Source organism: Plectropomus leopardus, chromosome 17, assembly GCF_026936395.1.
Source record: "Plectropomus leopardus strain MGB_pleo_1.0 chromosome 17, ASM2693639v1, whole genome shotgun sequence".
Taxonomy (NCBI): Eukaryota; Metazoa; Chordata; class Actinopteri; order Perciformes; family Serranidae; genus Plectropomus; species Plectropomus leopardus.
In genome coordinates this window covers 30,200,185-30,213,979 of record NC_142192.1, presented here as the reverse complement: position 1 = coordinate 30,213,979, position 13,795 = coordinate 30,200,185, and the positions used below count along the sequence as shown (strand labels likewise).

The following is a 13,795-nucleotide window of genomic DNA, read 5'->3' as shown; positions in this document are numbered from 1 at the left end:
TATTTATTTAAATGGAGTCTGATGGGTTTGACAGTGCCAACGTGCCCCAGTCAGTTAAATTGCAAGCTGTTTTTCAGTTGCTGACTGCAGCGCTCTGCTCAACACTGGACCAAAAAACTGTTGTTCCTATTAGTCACTTTGATACAAAAATATGGATAATAAGGTCCAGGTTGAAAATTAATAAAGCTAGACTTCAGAATTGCTGCTTTGTGGTTTAAGCTTAGAATTAAGTTTATGTAAGAGCTACTGCAAAAGTTTGGCGATGCATGTTGGGCATTTTATAATGTCAGTAAAGTTCACTGTAAGTCGAGAAGTACAAATGTGTGTGCATGTATGTGCACTTTTACAATCACAATGGAACAAAACAGCACCAAGAAGAATCAGTTTCCCAGAATATATATATTTTACACACAAACAAAGCTACATTCATACATACATACATACTATACATACATACAGTCTTACATTCATACAAATACATATCAGTTTATTGGATTTTCTTTGTCTTTTTTTTAGAAAAAGCAATTTGATATATTATTACTTTGTATACTGTGTTTATACGGCTAGGTCACTGTTAAAAAGCATGCACTTTCTTTTGGTTTTGTCCAGATCGTGTGTTTGCAAATAACTCTAAGTGTGTGCCGCAGGTCACTGGATGGGTTTAATCTCATCAGAACATCTCAGCTGGGGTTCAGACAAGCTGTCAAAGTAAAATACATTATTCAGCTAATGAAACTCTCTGACAACGTCAAGTGTCTGGTCCTGCAAAGTTTTTCAGATCTAACATGCTACACCTGAACCAACCACTCAGAGTTATTTGCAGGTACTGTTTGACCTTGTTGTGTCCATGTTTGTTGTATTGCGCTGATACTGATTTTAAACTAGGGCCTTTCCATCCTTCTTTTGTCCTACATTTTCTTTTTTTTTTTTTTTTTTTAAATGTCTTTTGCGTATTTCACAGCCGTCCAAGAGTTCAGCTCTCAGTCCTGGTTCTTTGGTCCGGTTGGTCCAAACTTCTTCATCTCATCCTCACGCAGCTTGTTTCAGCAGAACACTGAATTCAAGTGTTTTATCTACTTTAAATTAGATGTGTTCATTGTCACATACGTTTTATTCCACATTTCCCGCAGTTACTTGGGGGGGCTTCTTGGCATTTAGTTTGTGTACATTACATCCCACGTTATCGTCTGAAAAAGTCGTCTCGCGTTTCCTTGTGTTTCCTTGTACTCAAAGTGGGTTAATAGTTGGGAGGGCTTTGGGGATGGGGTAGAGTAGCTTGATTGATTATTGAAGTATTTATTTCCTGTTTTTGACAGTTTTATGATTTAGTTGGTCGCAACAATAACAACAGAGCCCTCCTCCGCCTCTTCGTCCTTCTCCTCTAGTGATTGGACGACGCAGGGCGTGACGTCGAATGGTATCCTCTCTGCGACAGGCTCGGCGGTCTGCGATGGCAGTCCCGGGCTTGAGCCTCTGGTGGAGGAGTCGTCCTCCCTCAGCGGGGACGGGGTCAGAGAGCACCGCTCCGGCTCCAAGGTTAATGTCACCTCTTCTATCTGTAACGACAGGAAGTGATACGTTAAAAAGACAGTTTAGGATGCTGTTTAGGTTGTGTCATGTAAGACTCTGCTCTTCCTTTTAATAGCCCAAATGTTTGCATGTTTCCTCACTTATATCATCTGAGTTTCTCTTTTTTGGCTTGACTTTTGACTTTTATCTTTATGTCCCAGTGTTGTGAAAGCAATATCTCAAGAACGCCTCGAAGGAATTTCACATTCTAAATAGATTTTGATGGTCAAAGGTCAAGGTCACTGTGACCTTGCATCAAGATGAGCTAAGATAAGATTAACTTTATTTTCCACGGATGGAAAGTTGTCTTGGGCATATAGTGCGTATAGCTGCATCGTGAGTACATACATGGCATAATAGACAACAACAAACACACTCATAGTCAACAAAAGACAACACAACACGTAGAAGATAACATGTACTGAGGCGAAATAAAAATAGCAGCGCTACTAATAAATAAAATAAAATTAATATTGCACCAGTGCCCTAGTGATAAAACAAGAGAGTAACAGTATAAAAATGACCCTCTTAAATAATAATTTAAAAAAAACTTTTATAAAAGACCTTAAATATAATTGAGGAGCTAAAATTTTATAATAACTACAACAATAACAAAGAGAGTTTTAAAAAATGATTCCAACTCTAGTGGATGGCAGAGTCCATACTACGACTAGTACGAGAACAAAAGTGGCAAACAATATCGCCTGGATCACTCCAAAAGAGTTCATGCACAAGGGAAATACAAACAGCCAGTCATAATTTGTCTTAATTAGACATCACATCCAACATTGATCCTTACATCTAGTTTGGACCACAAAATGTATGTTTTTATTTTGAAAAAGATGTATGAAGCTGTGGACTATTTTACTGTTTCGTTGTCTTTTTGGCCCTTTACTCTTATCTCGTTTATTTATCAGTTTGTAGGACTCTGGGATTGAGACAGAAACCAAAACCTAAAGGGATTCAGACTGTTTTGGATGAAAGAACCCACCTTTGTCAGCTCCTCCTCTTCTTCTTCATGCTGCTCCGGGATACCTCCGGACTCTGACTCCTCTCCAACCGTCTCCACAACTCCTCCGACCATGTCAGCCATTTGTCCACTCAGCTGTCCAACAATCTCCACCTGCAACCAGTTAAGGTCACTGACTTAACCACTTATATGTTGGATAGATTTGTTAGATCACAGACTGCCATCAACCCTTTAATTTCAGTCACAGAAAGAAAGACAGAAGGGAAGAAAGGAAGATGGAAAAGCAGAATAAGAACCCTCATGTCCTGCCCCCAGCTTGAAGGACATCAGAGAGACAAGACATAATACTCAGGTTTGTACAACACACACAGATGCTGAATCCAAATGCCTAGAGTTGTAAACTTGCGGACTTCACAGCATGCTACTCTGAAGACCAGGCGGATTGTCCTTTGTCAAAATTCATCAGGTCCGCTAAAGGCTGTCATGCAGACTTTTGGCAGTGCTCCATGCAGACATTCAGCCTGTCTCCTACCTTTCAGACTTCCCTGGCAGTTTCTCCCATCATTCACTGCACTACAGATGTGTGCTAAATATGCCTGCTGATATAAACAAAGCCAAAACAAATTAGCCAAGATGAGTGTCAAACACGACAGAAAAAAACCTCTATTCCTGTGCAGAACATTAACTTGATATGGCGATGATCATTTTCACCTTCGTAGACACGTGTTTTAGAAATGAGATCAAAGAAGATAAACTTTGGCTTCCTACAATAACAAAAGATTATTAAATAGATAAGACATGCTGTCATTGTTATGATGACTGTGATTCAATGGAGAGGCCTGTCCTGTTTGCCTATAACTGCATATTATACAGACACACACCCCTTTGCCCTTGTAAAACTCCATCAGAATACATTAAACCACCATCTAGTCCGCAAAGTCTGTAATCCGACCATTTGGATTCAGCAGGGGAGTGCCTACGTGGTGTGCCTCGACCTGCGCAGCTCCCCACAGGTCAGCTAGCCGAGGGTGGGTGGGAGGGCCGAGACTGTGGATGGTGCTGTTGGGAGTGGCTTGGAGGGAATGAGAGGCACTATGTAGCCTTTGCTCCATAGACTGTAGTCAGAGATAAGGAAGGAAGGAAAGACAATTAATGAGAATTTACTGCAAAATAAGCTCAAAGGAGTATTTCACCAACTAAATCACTATTTGTATATCAATAACTTGCACAGTTCAATGTTGAATTTTCTTCTGCTATTTATTTATTTATTTATTGCATACCTCCACTATGAACAACAAGGAAAAATTTGTTTTTGTCAATGGACTCTGGCTTTATAGAGAGCACTCAGAAGTTTTACTTTCAGTTCAGTTCCTTGTTGGACTGTCTGTTTTGAAGTATTGAGCATATGGATTACACATCATGAGTTGTGTGAGAGTTTGAAAACGAATGTTCTGGTATAGTTTTGCTGTTGTTAAACGAAGCCTCTGTTTAATTCATCAAGAATCTTATCAGGTTTTTGATTCGTTCACCACGGAGGTATGAGAAATAAACAACGTTTTTGTCATGAATTCAATGTAAAACGGAGTGATTAATTGATATACAAATGGTTGTTTGGGTGAAATATTCCTTTGATATATTTTCAAGGGGCTAATTTGGGTGTGTTTCATAACAATGACTCAACAGTTATTTGGCCGTTGGCCACATCTGTTGATTTTAAAACTTTTGTTTATTTGGGAATAAAAATACCACCACTCACTAGAGATTTAAAACACACCAAAGCCCCGCAGCTCTTGACATTTTCAGCATCTTCAGTGTAATGGACAACAATGCTGCAGCGAGCTGCTGCATCACAACACATGTCAGATGGGAAGGATGGAAAAGCCTCATCATGCCAAAGAAAATGGCAAAGCTGTTAAATTCTTCCAGCATTTAGCAATCTTCACCAAAGATTTAAGCAGAGGGATACAGTTTTATCACTTCCTTCTGGTCACTGGTAATGGTTTACATCGATTTTAGAAACCTCTTTAAATCATGAGTCAGGGACGATGCTGCAGGAAACAGCAGGGAAATGTCTCAGGCTCCTCTGCTCAGAAAATTGACTGACTGATTGAAAAGCTTTAGTATAAATGTAATGTAATCTATTCAATAGTCTCCTTCAGCAGGGAAGCCTTTCAATACACACAGCAAAGCTAACAGGCTCATTTCTATTGTGGTCTCGGATCAGTACACCTTTTCTGAGACGAAGTCCCTGACCTTTTCACGTTATTATTTCATAACCCTCAGTCACTTAATGAGCTCTGAGATGTACCAATGCGAGAGCAGCCAGTGAAGCCGAAAAAGTCTTTGTGTGTCACAGTTCATCATGACTCACTGCATTTGCAGAAAACCTCCCAGCAGCCCGAGAGCTGGAAGTCAGCAGCCGATTTACACCAATAAAAGCCACACAGCCCCAAAATCCAACCTGTTTAGAGGAGGTGAAGCTTGTCATTGAAACGTGGATTTGCATTGTGTCAACCAGTTACAGCATGTTGGCATTTGTGCCAAAAACAGAGACACAAGCGCCAGCAACTGCGTGTCCTAAGAATGACTCTATATACTGAATTTAGGTCGGCTACATTTCAGAGGAAACATGCTTGTGTTTGAAGTCAGTGTTCATTTTTTGGATAAACCAAGATGTTTCCATTAACTTCACAGAGCTTTGAGTTTTGTTATAATCCAACCTTAAAAAACTTACATTGCATATATTGATTAAAAACAGATTTAAAAAGCAACCACATTGACAATGAACATTTTGTTTACAAATGCAAAAGTCTACAGCTCTGTAAAGGTGCCAGCCTCATGTACTCATGTACTATACAGGTTTTTCAACCTTCGATCTGCACTGTAAATTCTGATGATCTTACTTAAAATAAACTTGATCATTGATTGCCTTAAAAAAGGGAAGTAAATATAATATAATAATATAATTAATAATACTTTACACCTATTTGTTAAGTGTACATGACATTTAGCTCTATTTACATAATTTTGTGAAAGTTTTTAGTTGCAGTTAAATATAATTAAATTTTAAGTAAATTTAACAATTTGATAAAAATTAAACATGAATTAAGACCGACTACTTACTGCTTCAAGGCAGTCTGTTTCCATGAGTTTTTTTAGTGAAATTAACTTGTCAGATTTGACTGTGTGCAGCTCGCTGTAGAACTATTGTCCATTACTGAAGATGCTGAAAGTGCTTCATGCTTTTAGCTAAATGCTTACTATGTGTATATATATATATATATATATATATATATATATATATATATATATATATATATATATATATATATATATATATATATATATATATATATATATATTTTCTTAGCATGTAAGCATGCTAACATTGGCTAATTGGCACTACTAGAAGCTGTTGTTTGTTTGTTTGTTTGTTTGTTTGTTTGTTTGTTTGTTTGTTTGTTTGTGTGTTCTAAAGGTCAACCCAGGAAATTACATTTCTGTGGTCCCCTCTAGTTTTAAAAGTGTCTGGTCATGAACTGACAAAAGTCAATTTCATGGTGTTGAAAAGTCAACAGGATACATCGTCTGAGAGCCATGCATATCTGTTTACAGGATAATAGAAAGCATGAATATCTGTTCAAAATGCCATGACAAACCATCTCATAGCTGTTGTGATACTTAAATCTGCCGGACTGACAGATGTAAAGACAATTATATTATCCATGCTGCGATTATTTCACGATTCATTAGCTGTTGCTAATGAGTTGTGTAAACAAAATTAGAAAGAGAGTTGGTGCTGGAGCCATGACTGAAACACTCTGTGGATACTGTGTAGTTTCAGTGCTATTAACCTGTTACTTCACTTTATAATCTTAGTATGTGTATACAGTGCTCGTATTCCAGTACGAGTATCATCGTCTCTTAAGTGGCAGTTTGGTCACGTTTAGATTCCAAGCTGTTTGTTGTCAGTGTCTGAGTCATAAGTAACACTGTATGAATGAACAGTCATATTACTGACCTGTTGTTGTTGTTGGTACTGCAGAAGCTGATGCTGCTGGTACTGGTGAAGCTGCTGGAGCTGTTGGAGTTGACTCTGTTGCTGCAGGGCGAGATGAGCGTGGTGCTGCTGAAGGTAACTGCCTACCGTCCCCTCAAACCCCTCACCAGGTGTCCCCCCTGCTCCACTGCTGCCACCTGGAGCAACCAGAACACACTCAATGCTCAGAGACACAACGCCGGTTTCGAGTAACCCTCAAATTGTGAAAAATTGGAATTACGAACATAAAATACGCCAAATTGAAACACATCAATTTTAAAAAAAGTTTTTAACACTTGCATAAGTTGGTATTTCAGGCGATTCGATAAAGCAGTATTTCGCAAAACTGCAATGGAAACACTTTTTTGCCTTTTCTAGGTCACATGATGCTATGGTTATGTGCTTGTTGGTAGAAACTGGCTCCCTCATGATGCAGCAGGAGGTACAAGAGCCGTTACTGCATCGCAGAACTCTTGAAAGTTGATCGGATCATCCGAAAGTTTTGATTCCACAATTTGTATGTGAAATCATGGACTACCAGTCCCCTTATACGTGGCCGCTCCCATGTATAAGGGGCTCGCCTTTCCATTATCGCTCGCTCACGCTTATGTCGCCTTTGATAGGAAATAATGACAGGTAGTGCAGTGGCTGCAATAGAAATAAACCTGCTAATGTTCTGAACATCCAGCGCCGTGTTTCTTGTAATGTTATTGCGAAAGGAGACACATGACATCACTCCTTGTCATCTCACAAATCTGTTTTATCAAATTTTCGGAAATAAGTTTTGCTCAAATCTGTAATGGAAACCTGCCCCGTCTGGTATTTAGAGGCAGAGTAAGAGAGGAGTTTTAATACTCACCAGCAGCCATGATGTAGGAGCCTGCAGCAGGCGAGGCCACGCCCGAGGGCTGGCTGGTGATTGGGTCCCAGGCGTCAGAGGATGACAGGCAGTACAGGCCCTGTGAGACGTAGGTGTGAGGCCAGACGTCTGCTGAGGAGTGGTGGAGCACCTGGTCTGTACGGGAACACACAGACAGGAGGGAGGCATGAGACAAAGGAGAACAAGAAACACAACCAAAAAGTGATGGATAAAAATGTTATATTTGTCATGAGTGGGGAAATGGATGACTGTACTGGGACATTTGTTTGAACAACAGAAGGCACAACCACAGATTTCCACAAACAACCATTTAACAGCCCTATCAGACCAAAAAGAGGCTCTCTACAAGAGAATTTAAAGATTTCCCTGCTCACATTTAGATTCAGTTTAGAAATTTTATAGTCATTTTCTTCCTGTTTAGTCAAAGTCAAGGATCCAAAATTGGCACATTTTTGACATTAGATGGAAAAAGATTTAAAAATTAAGACAATGAATGTGAATAACAATGTAAAATATACTGTAATTTAGCTAAATATAGCATGTGTGGGCAGGTTTAAAGCTCCACTCCAGTGTATTTGGGCATTTTTATGATATTTCTAATTAGAGTCGTGTTTTGAAAATGTTCATGTAGAAAGCACAGAAACTCAGCCAGCTATACACTGATGAGCCAAAACATTAATACAACTGAGAAATTAAGTGAATGAAATTGATCATCTTATTTAAATGCATTGTTCTGCTGGAAAACCTTGTGTCCTGGAATTCATGTGGATACTACCTGGATGGGCAGGGGACTTCCAGGTCCACCTCATAGCTTATGATAGAGTGACCACTATTGCTACTGAATAAGACAGACTTTTAACAAAACCCCCAGTAACTGGAAAACAGGATGTAACACTGGCTGGAGTGGTGCTTCAAGACAAAAACATAAGGCAGTATTAAGAAGAGACTTGCGTTCAACCTCAGACCCCGAGCTATTGATTCAGTCATTAGCAGCATAGCTTAAATGCTCTTATGAACCATACAGAGATAAACCTGACCTCATCCCAAAGAAGCAAACTGTAATAACTTTAATGTCTGTATGATGAGCAGATCTGCAGCAGCGTTATTATTATGGAGAACACCAATGAAGGCTGAACACTCAGACAGACCGCGGAGGAGAAGCATCCCTGCAGTCCTAATGCTGATATTAAATAGCGCTCTAATCGGTGCTGTGTGCAAGTGTGTGTGTGTGTGTGTGTGTGTGTGTGTGTGTGTGTGTGTGTGTGTGTGTGTGTGTGTGTGTGTGTGTGTGTGTGTGTGTGTGTTGTACATGTGTGTGGGTGCTGCATGCTAGATAAAGCACAGAGCAGGGCCCATATGGTGTTGTTAATGAGAGCAGGGCTAAGTCCTTGTGCTAACCTACAGGCTCCCTCAGGGTTTGGACAGCGCTCTGCTTTGCTTAACACCAGTGAGAACTAAAAGAGAAGCTGTTTACGGTGCTGTCACTCTCTGAAGTGAACACACAAGTCCAAGTTTCACATGAGCTTTGTTTGATATTTGAACAACCAGAAAACAACTGACTGAACCACAGAGTTTTGTTTGGGTTTTTCTGAAGTTATATGGCCGTTCCTCTGAGGTCGGATGGGGCTCTTTCCCCTTCCTTTCTCTGTATTTTATCATCCTACGTGCAGCTAAACTGAACAGACATCTCACCACCTGAGGCTCAAACCACAAATCGGGATATGAGTTTGTTTCCCCAAACTGTTTTTGTTTTACTCAACCAAGTGTAAATCTCATAACTCCACTTTCCGTGCAGTTCATTTCCTCATTTGAATACAGCTCGTCTTTTTAGATTTGGGGTGAATTCTCTGAGTCGGAGGCTCACAACGCTCCATCAGAGTGTGTTCTGATATTTCTGAAATGACAGGCTGTCATCTGGATTCGTCATTTGGAAGTTTTTGAGTAAGTGCCCGGTAGCAGTGAAAGGCAGGGATGTGCAGCTGTGTGCCTGCCCTCCAAAAGTCCTTTACAGCTGGTCGGCTGAACAACTGACTTGGCTGTTTTTAGTTTCCAACTGGGCTCTAATTTTCCCAAACTGTGCAGCTACGCACATTACAGAACATAATATTTTGCTGTGTGGTCCAAAGAGTGAGTGGGAAGTGTTTAGAGCGATTACACTCGGGAGATTTTATGTCTACATTGAGCTTGAGTATCTGTAGTTATGCTGCAACTGTGTTTGTGATTTAGGCAGATCGACTTCAGTTTGTTTAATCAATCCGGCTGCTCTTTAAGCTTGGGCGGTATATATTTTTCATACCTTCATATGTTCCTGGAATGTCAGCAGGGGTATATGGTATACAGCCCCATTCCACTGCACAAAAAAACGACTAACACCTGCTAAAATCTGGCTTTTAAATGGAATGAGAATGCGTACGATTGGCATTCATACCTGCGTCACATGACTCTGCAGTAGACACTGGTTTTTATTGGCACTGATGGGAACACCTGCATCAACATGCTAATTTCAGCTCCTTAACTGGCGCGATGAAATTACGTGGCGTCACTAATTAACCTCCAGCTTCTCCTAAGCAGCGCTAAAACATTATACCAAATACATCTGCACAGAGTTTGAAATGCAGTGCATGAGTGTGCATGTCCACATGCACACGGTATTTTTAGAAACTTAGCTTTTTCTGTGTTTTGGCCTTTCTCACACACGCAAACTGAATTTTTGGTCATTGACAATGAATGTTTTCGAAAACTGAGGTCAGGGTGGAGATACTCAGAAATGCTGTTTTCAGTGTTTATGTGTAGACAGGGAAACCAGGATGTTTTTTCTTTTTTTTTGGCTTGCCTCCTTTGTTTGATGTCAAAGTGTGTGCACACTTGCAGTGTTCACACTGGCAGCGTTGTAGCTGTGAGCTGCCTGTTGCTATGATTACTGCATTTCCACATTTATGAAGATGCACAGTGCCTGCATTGTCAACAACACGGTCCTGCAAATGTTTCACAGAAACTGCCTTCAGCAACTGATAGGATTCTGTCAGAGGACTTTTATTTTGAAACAGAAGCAGGACAATTTGATGTATTTGTATGTCCTCGTCTCTGTGACAGATAAAGACATTGAAAATGTAATAATAGGCAGTAAAGAGTCAATATAATAATCAAAACAGCAGTTTTCACTGTCTGTTTCTGTCGACAACCAAGCACAAAAGACTACTCTAGTTATGCCCATTAGCTATTTGCACAAAGATTTAACATGCAGTACCTCTGCTGGTGATGCTCTCCTGGTTAACCTCACTGAGGTGAGCGACGCTGCCCTGGTTGGAGCCGGCTCCCATACTCTCCCCGTCCATCGAGTTCCACCCAAACAGAGTCGCTTCAGAGATCGCAAACTGCTGCATGATGCCTGAGGAGGGAGGCAGAGTAGTGTCAGTGCGAGTGGAGGCTGAGATGTAGCGCTCCCATAAAAGATCAATTATCCAGTATCATCCACGCAGAGTAAAAACTTTGATCTGTATCATCGTCTGTAAGATACACTTCTATCTTTAAATTCCATGCCATTTTTAAACTATGCCATTACGAGATAAATACTCGGGAAGTTGGACAAACCTGGCAGGCATCTTGCTGTGCTACTTGTTGCTTTGCTTACATATATATATATATATATATATATATACTGTATGTCTTTTTTCTGTTTTCCATTTGGTACCATCTGCTTGTTTCAATGAAAAAATGAAATGTAAGTTACTGTATTTAAATAGGTTACAGTTAACTCTGTGTGTTACAGTTAACGGTGTGATTTTAAGGGCCAAAAGCAAAAGACAAGGGGGTGACTGCTTAGTTTGTTAAACAGGCATATGATATTATCTCTTCTCGATTGCATATTCATTAATTGAATGGAATACAAATTTGAAATTTTGTAATCTAATTTTGTATTTTCCACAGAATCGTTGTATCACATTGTGATGAAACTCATGATTTACACCCCAAGCTGAAGTGCAGAAGCACTAATATAAGCAACAGCAGCAATAATAATAATAACAGAAAATATTTTAACTTGTTTAAACACAATCAGAGATACAGAGCATAAAACAAATCCCAGTTCCAGCTTTGCTAACACAGACCGAAGTTAATTAGGAGACGACAGAGTGATTGTTCCAAGCAGGAAATCTGTAAATGCTGCAGACAAATAAATGTGTAAAAATAAGAAATCACAAATTTTTAATTTACGTTGTTAGATTCCCCGAACTGAAGTGAAGAAACATGCTGCAGAAACATTAATCATAAAGAACAAGATACAAGGGAGAGTCTTCACAGTGATGAATCTGATGAATGTCTGTGGAGAATGAGAGCGATGCAGACATTAAGAGATAGCTATGGAGAATGAGAGTGGAGCAGACACCAGCGGAGAATGAGAGTGGAGTGGAGACCGGCGGAGAATGAGAGATATGTCTGCACTGGAGTGGGCTGTCACATATGTCCGCGTGCTGGATCGGGCTGTCTGACATGTCCACGCGCAAATTTTGGCTGTTTCAGACACTTTGGTGCTATGAGGAGAAGCTGCTCTCTGTTTGTCTGTCTCACTGCGCCGCTGTCGGTCGGACCATCAGCTGTTTGATCTGCCATAATGAAATGCTGTGGCTGTCACTCAGCTGTTCTCACTGCATTTGGGTCCATGCAGCGCTATTCTTATTATCATTGGCTGTTGGTGTTGTGTGTCAAAACATGGCTGAAATGCATTCTATCAACATTCTATTAACTACGTCTTATGTTTCAATCGAGGAAAAGTTATATCACGATTGATATCATTATCGTTTTATCGCTCAGCCCTAACCCTAAGTAATTGGTATTGGGTATTTTTTTTTTTTTAATTATTATTATTATTATATTTATTTTTCTGAAGTTTCATTCCACGTGGCACTGACAAAAGTCTTAAAAAATCTTATATCCCACTTGCTGTAAGCTGTAGGATCGCAGGTCAAACCAGATGTTCAGTACCCAGATGCACTCTCACCTGCAGCAAAGCGAGCCTCCTTCTCGCCATCACTAAGGTCGCTGTAAGCATCATTCTCCATCCTCCTCTCCTTTTCCCTCTGCAGGTTGGTGTGTCCCGCGCTCCCCATTGGCCCCGCGGATGGCTTGCCCCAGCTCTGCCACTCGATCATGTGTGCGACGCGACCCTGGGCCATGGCAGTGGGCTTGGTCACTTTGTCCTTCATGGAGCGAGTCACACCTAAAACAGGTAGGCGGACAGCAGGAGCGGCATTCCCACACACACACACATCAGACACACACAAAAACACTGTCAGAACTACTTCTGGCCTCTGCAGCTGATGACACCGTCTGCTGAGGCTCGGGGGGGAGGGGGGGAGTAGAATGATGATGAGAAACTGTGTAATGTTGTAGGGAAACTGTTTAATCCATGAAAGTATAATAAATAATGCCGGTGGGGTAATAAATGTCAGGAATGGATGTACTCAGAGTGACTGGGGTTGAGAAAATAGTAACGACCTCGAAGCTACTTTGCATCAAAAGAACATTAAAATACATTTAGAAGACTATAAATCAAAATGAAAACACACTTTCAAATTCCATTTCTTTTTAAAAATCCGTATCCAAGGCGGATTCGTTGGGCTTTTTGGGCAGTTTGTCTTTTTTTTTTTAGAAATAATCTGCTCCATAGTCACATTTTCACATCTGCTCAGTACTACCTCTGTGTTATTTGACGAACCCTCCAGCTAGAATAGTTAGGGCTTAAATGCTTAATACACAATAATTTTCAAACACAATAGGGCTGTTAATATTTATCTGTCTGTGGATCGCACCCACCTCCAACCTCTAAAGGGACAGTTCATCCACCAATGAAAATGCAGTTTTACCCTTACCAGTAGTGCTATTTATCAGTCTTGATTGTTTTGCTGCGAGTTGTCGAGTGTTGGAGATATCGGCCATAGCGATGTCTGCCTTCTCTCCAATATAATGGAACTGAATGGCACTCGGCTTGTGGTGCTCCAAATGCCAAAACCACAGAAACAGAATGAATACAAAAGACAATAAACTGTTTTCTGTTATAATTTGAGTAGGTATGTCACACTCACTAGTTTGAAAAATTGACCTTACTCCTAAAACATTCACCATTTAAACTCGACAGAAACAAGATAAAACTCACCAAAACTGTCTCAGTAAGTCGTATTTAGTCATCTATTTAGTCCATTGTTTTAACAATAAAAAACTCTTGTATGGTTGAAATAAACCCTTATTTTGCTAAGTTAGATGTGAAAATATACTGATCTGCGTGCTGTTTATCCCTCTGCAGATTAATAGACTGCATATTTGAAAACGTACTACTCTAGTG

The 13,795-nt window shown here is 40.2% G+C and overlaps 1 protein-coding gene across 7 annotated transcripts in view; it reads right to left on the bottom strand.

The window, feature by feature from the left end:
* Nucleotides 1–380: 380 nt before the first annotated feature.
* Nucleotides 381–13,795, bottom strand: part of fam131ba (family with sequence similarity 131 member Ba) — a 63,127-nt gene continuing 49,712 nt past the window's right edge. For 6 of the 7 annotated variants that reach the window (XM_042506582.2, XM_088090379.1, XM_088090378.1 and 3 more), the window contains 7 exons: nucleotides 12,455–12,673; nucleotides 10,706–10,846; nucleotides 7,438–7,593; nucleotides 6,561–6,736; nucleotides 3,520–3,654; nucleotides 2,561–2,692; nucleotides 381–1,556 (listed from right to left, as the gene is read on the bottom strand). In XM_042506582.2, coding sequence (XP_042362516.2) covers nucleotides 1,326–1,556; nucleotides 2,561–2,692; nucleotides 3,520–3,654; nucleotides 6,561–6,736; nucleotides 7,438–7,593; nucleotides 10,706–10,846; nucleotides 12,455–12,673 — 1,190 coding nt within the window. In that variant the 3' untranslated portion in view covers nucleotides 381–1,325. The remainder of the gene's footprint in view (nucleotides 1,557–2,560; nucleotides 2,693–3,519; nucleotides 3,655–6,560; nucleotides 6,737–7,437; nucleotides 7,594–10,705; nucleotides 10,847–12,454; nucleotides 12,674–13,795) is intronic. The other variant, XM_088090380.1, reaches the window with a different exon arrangement.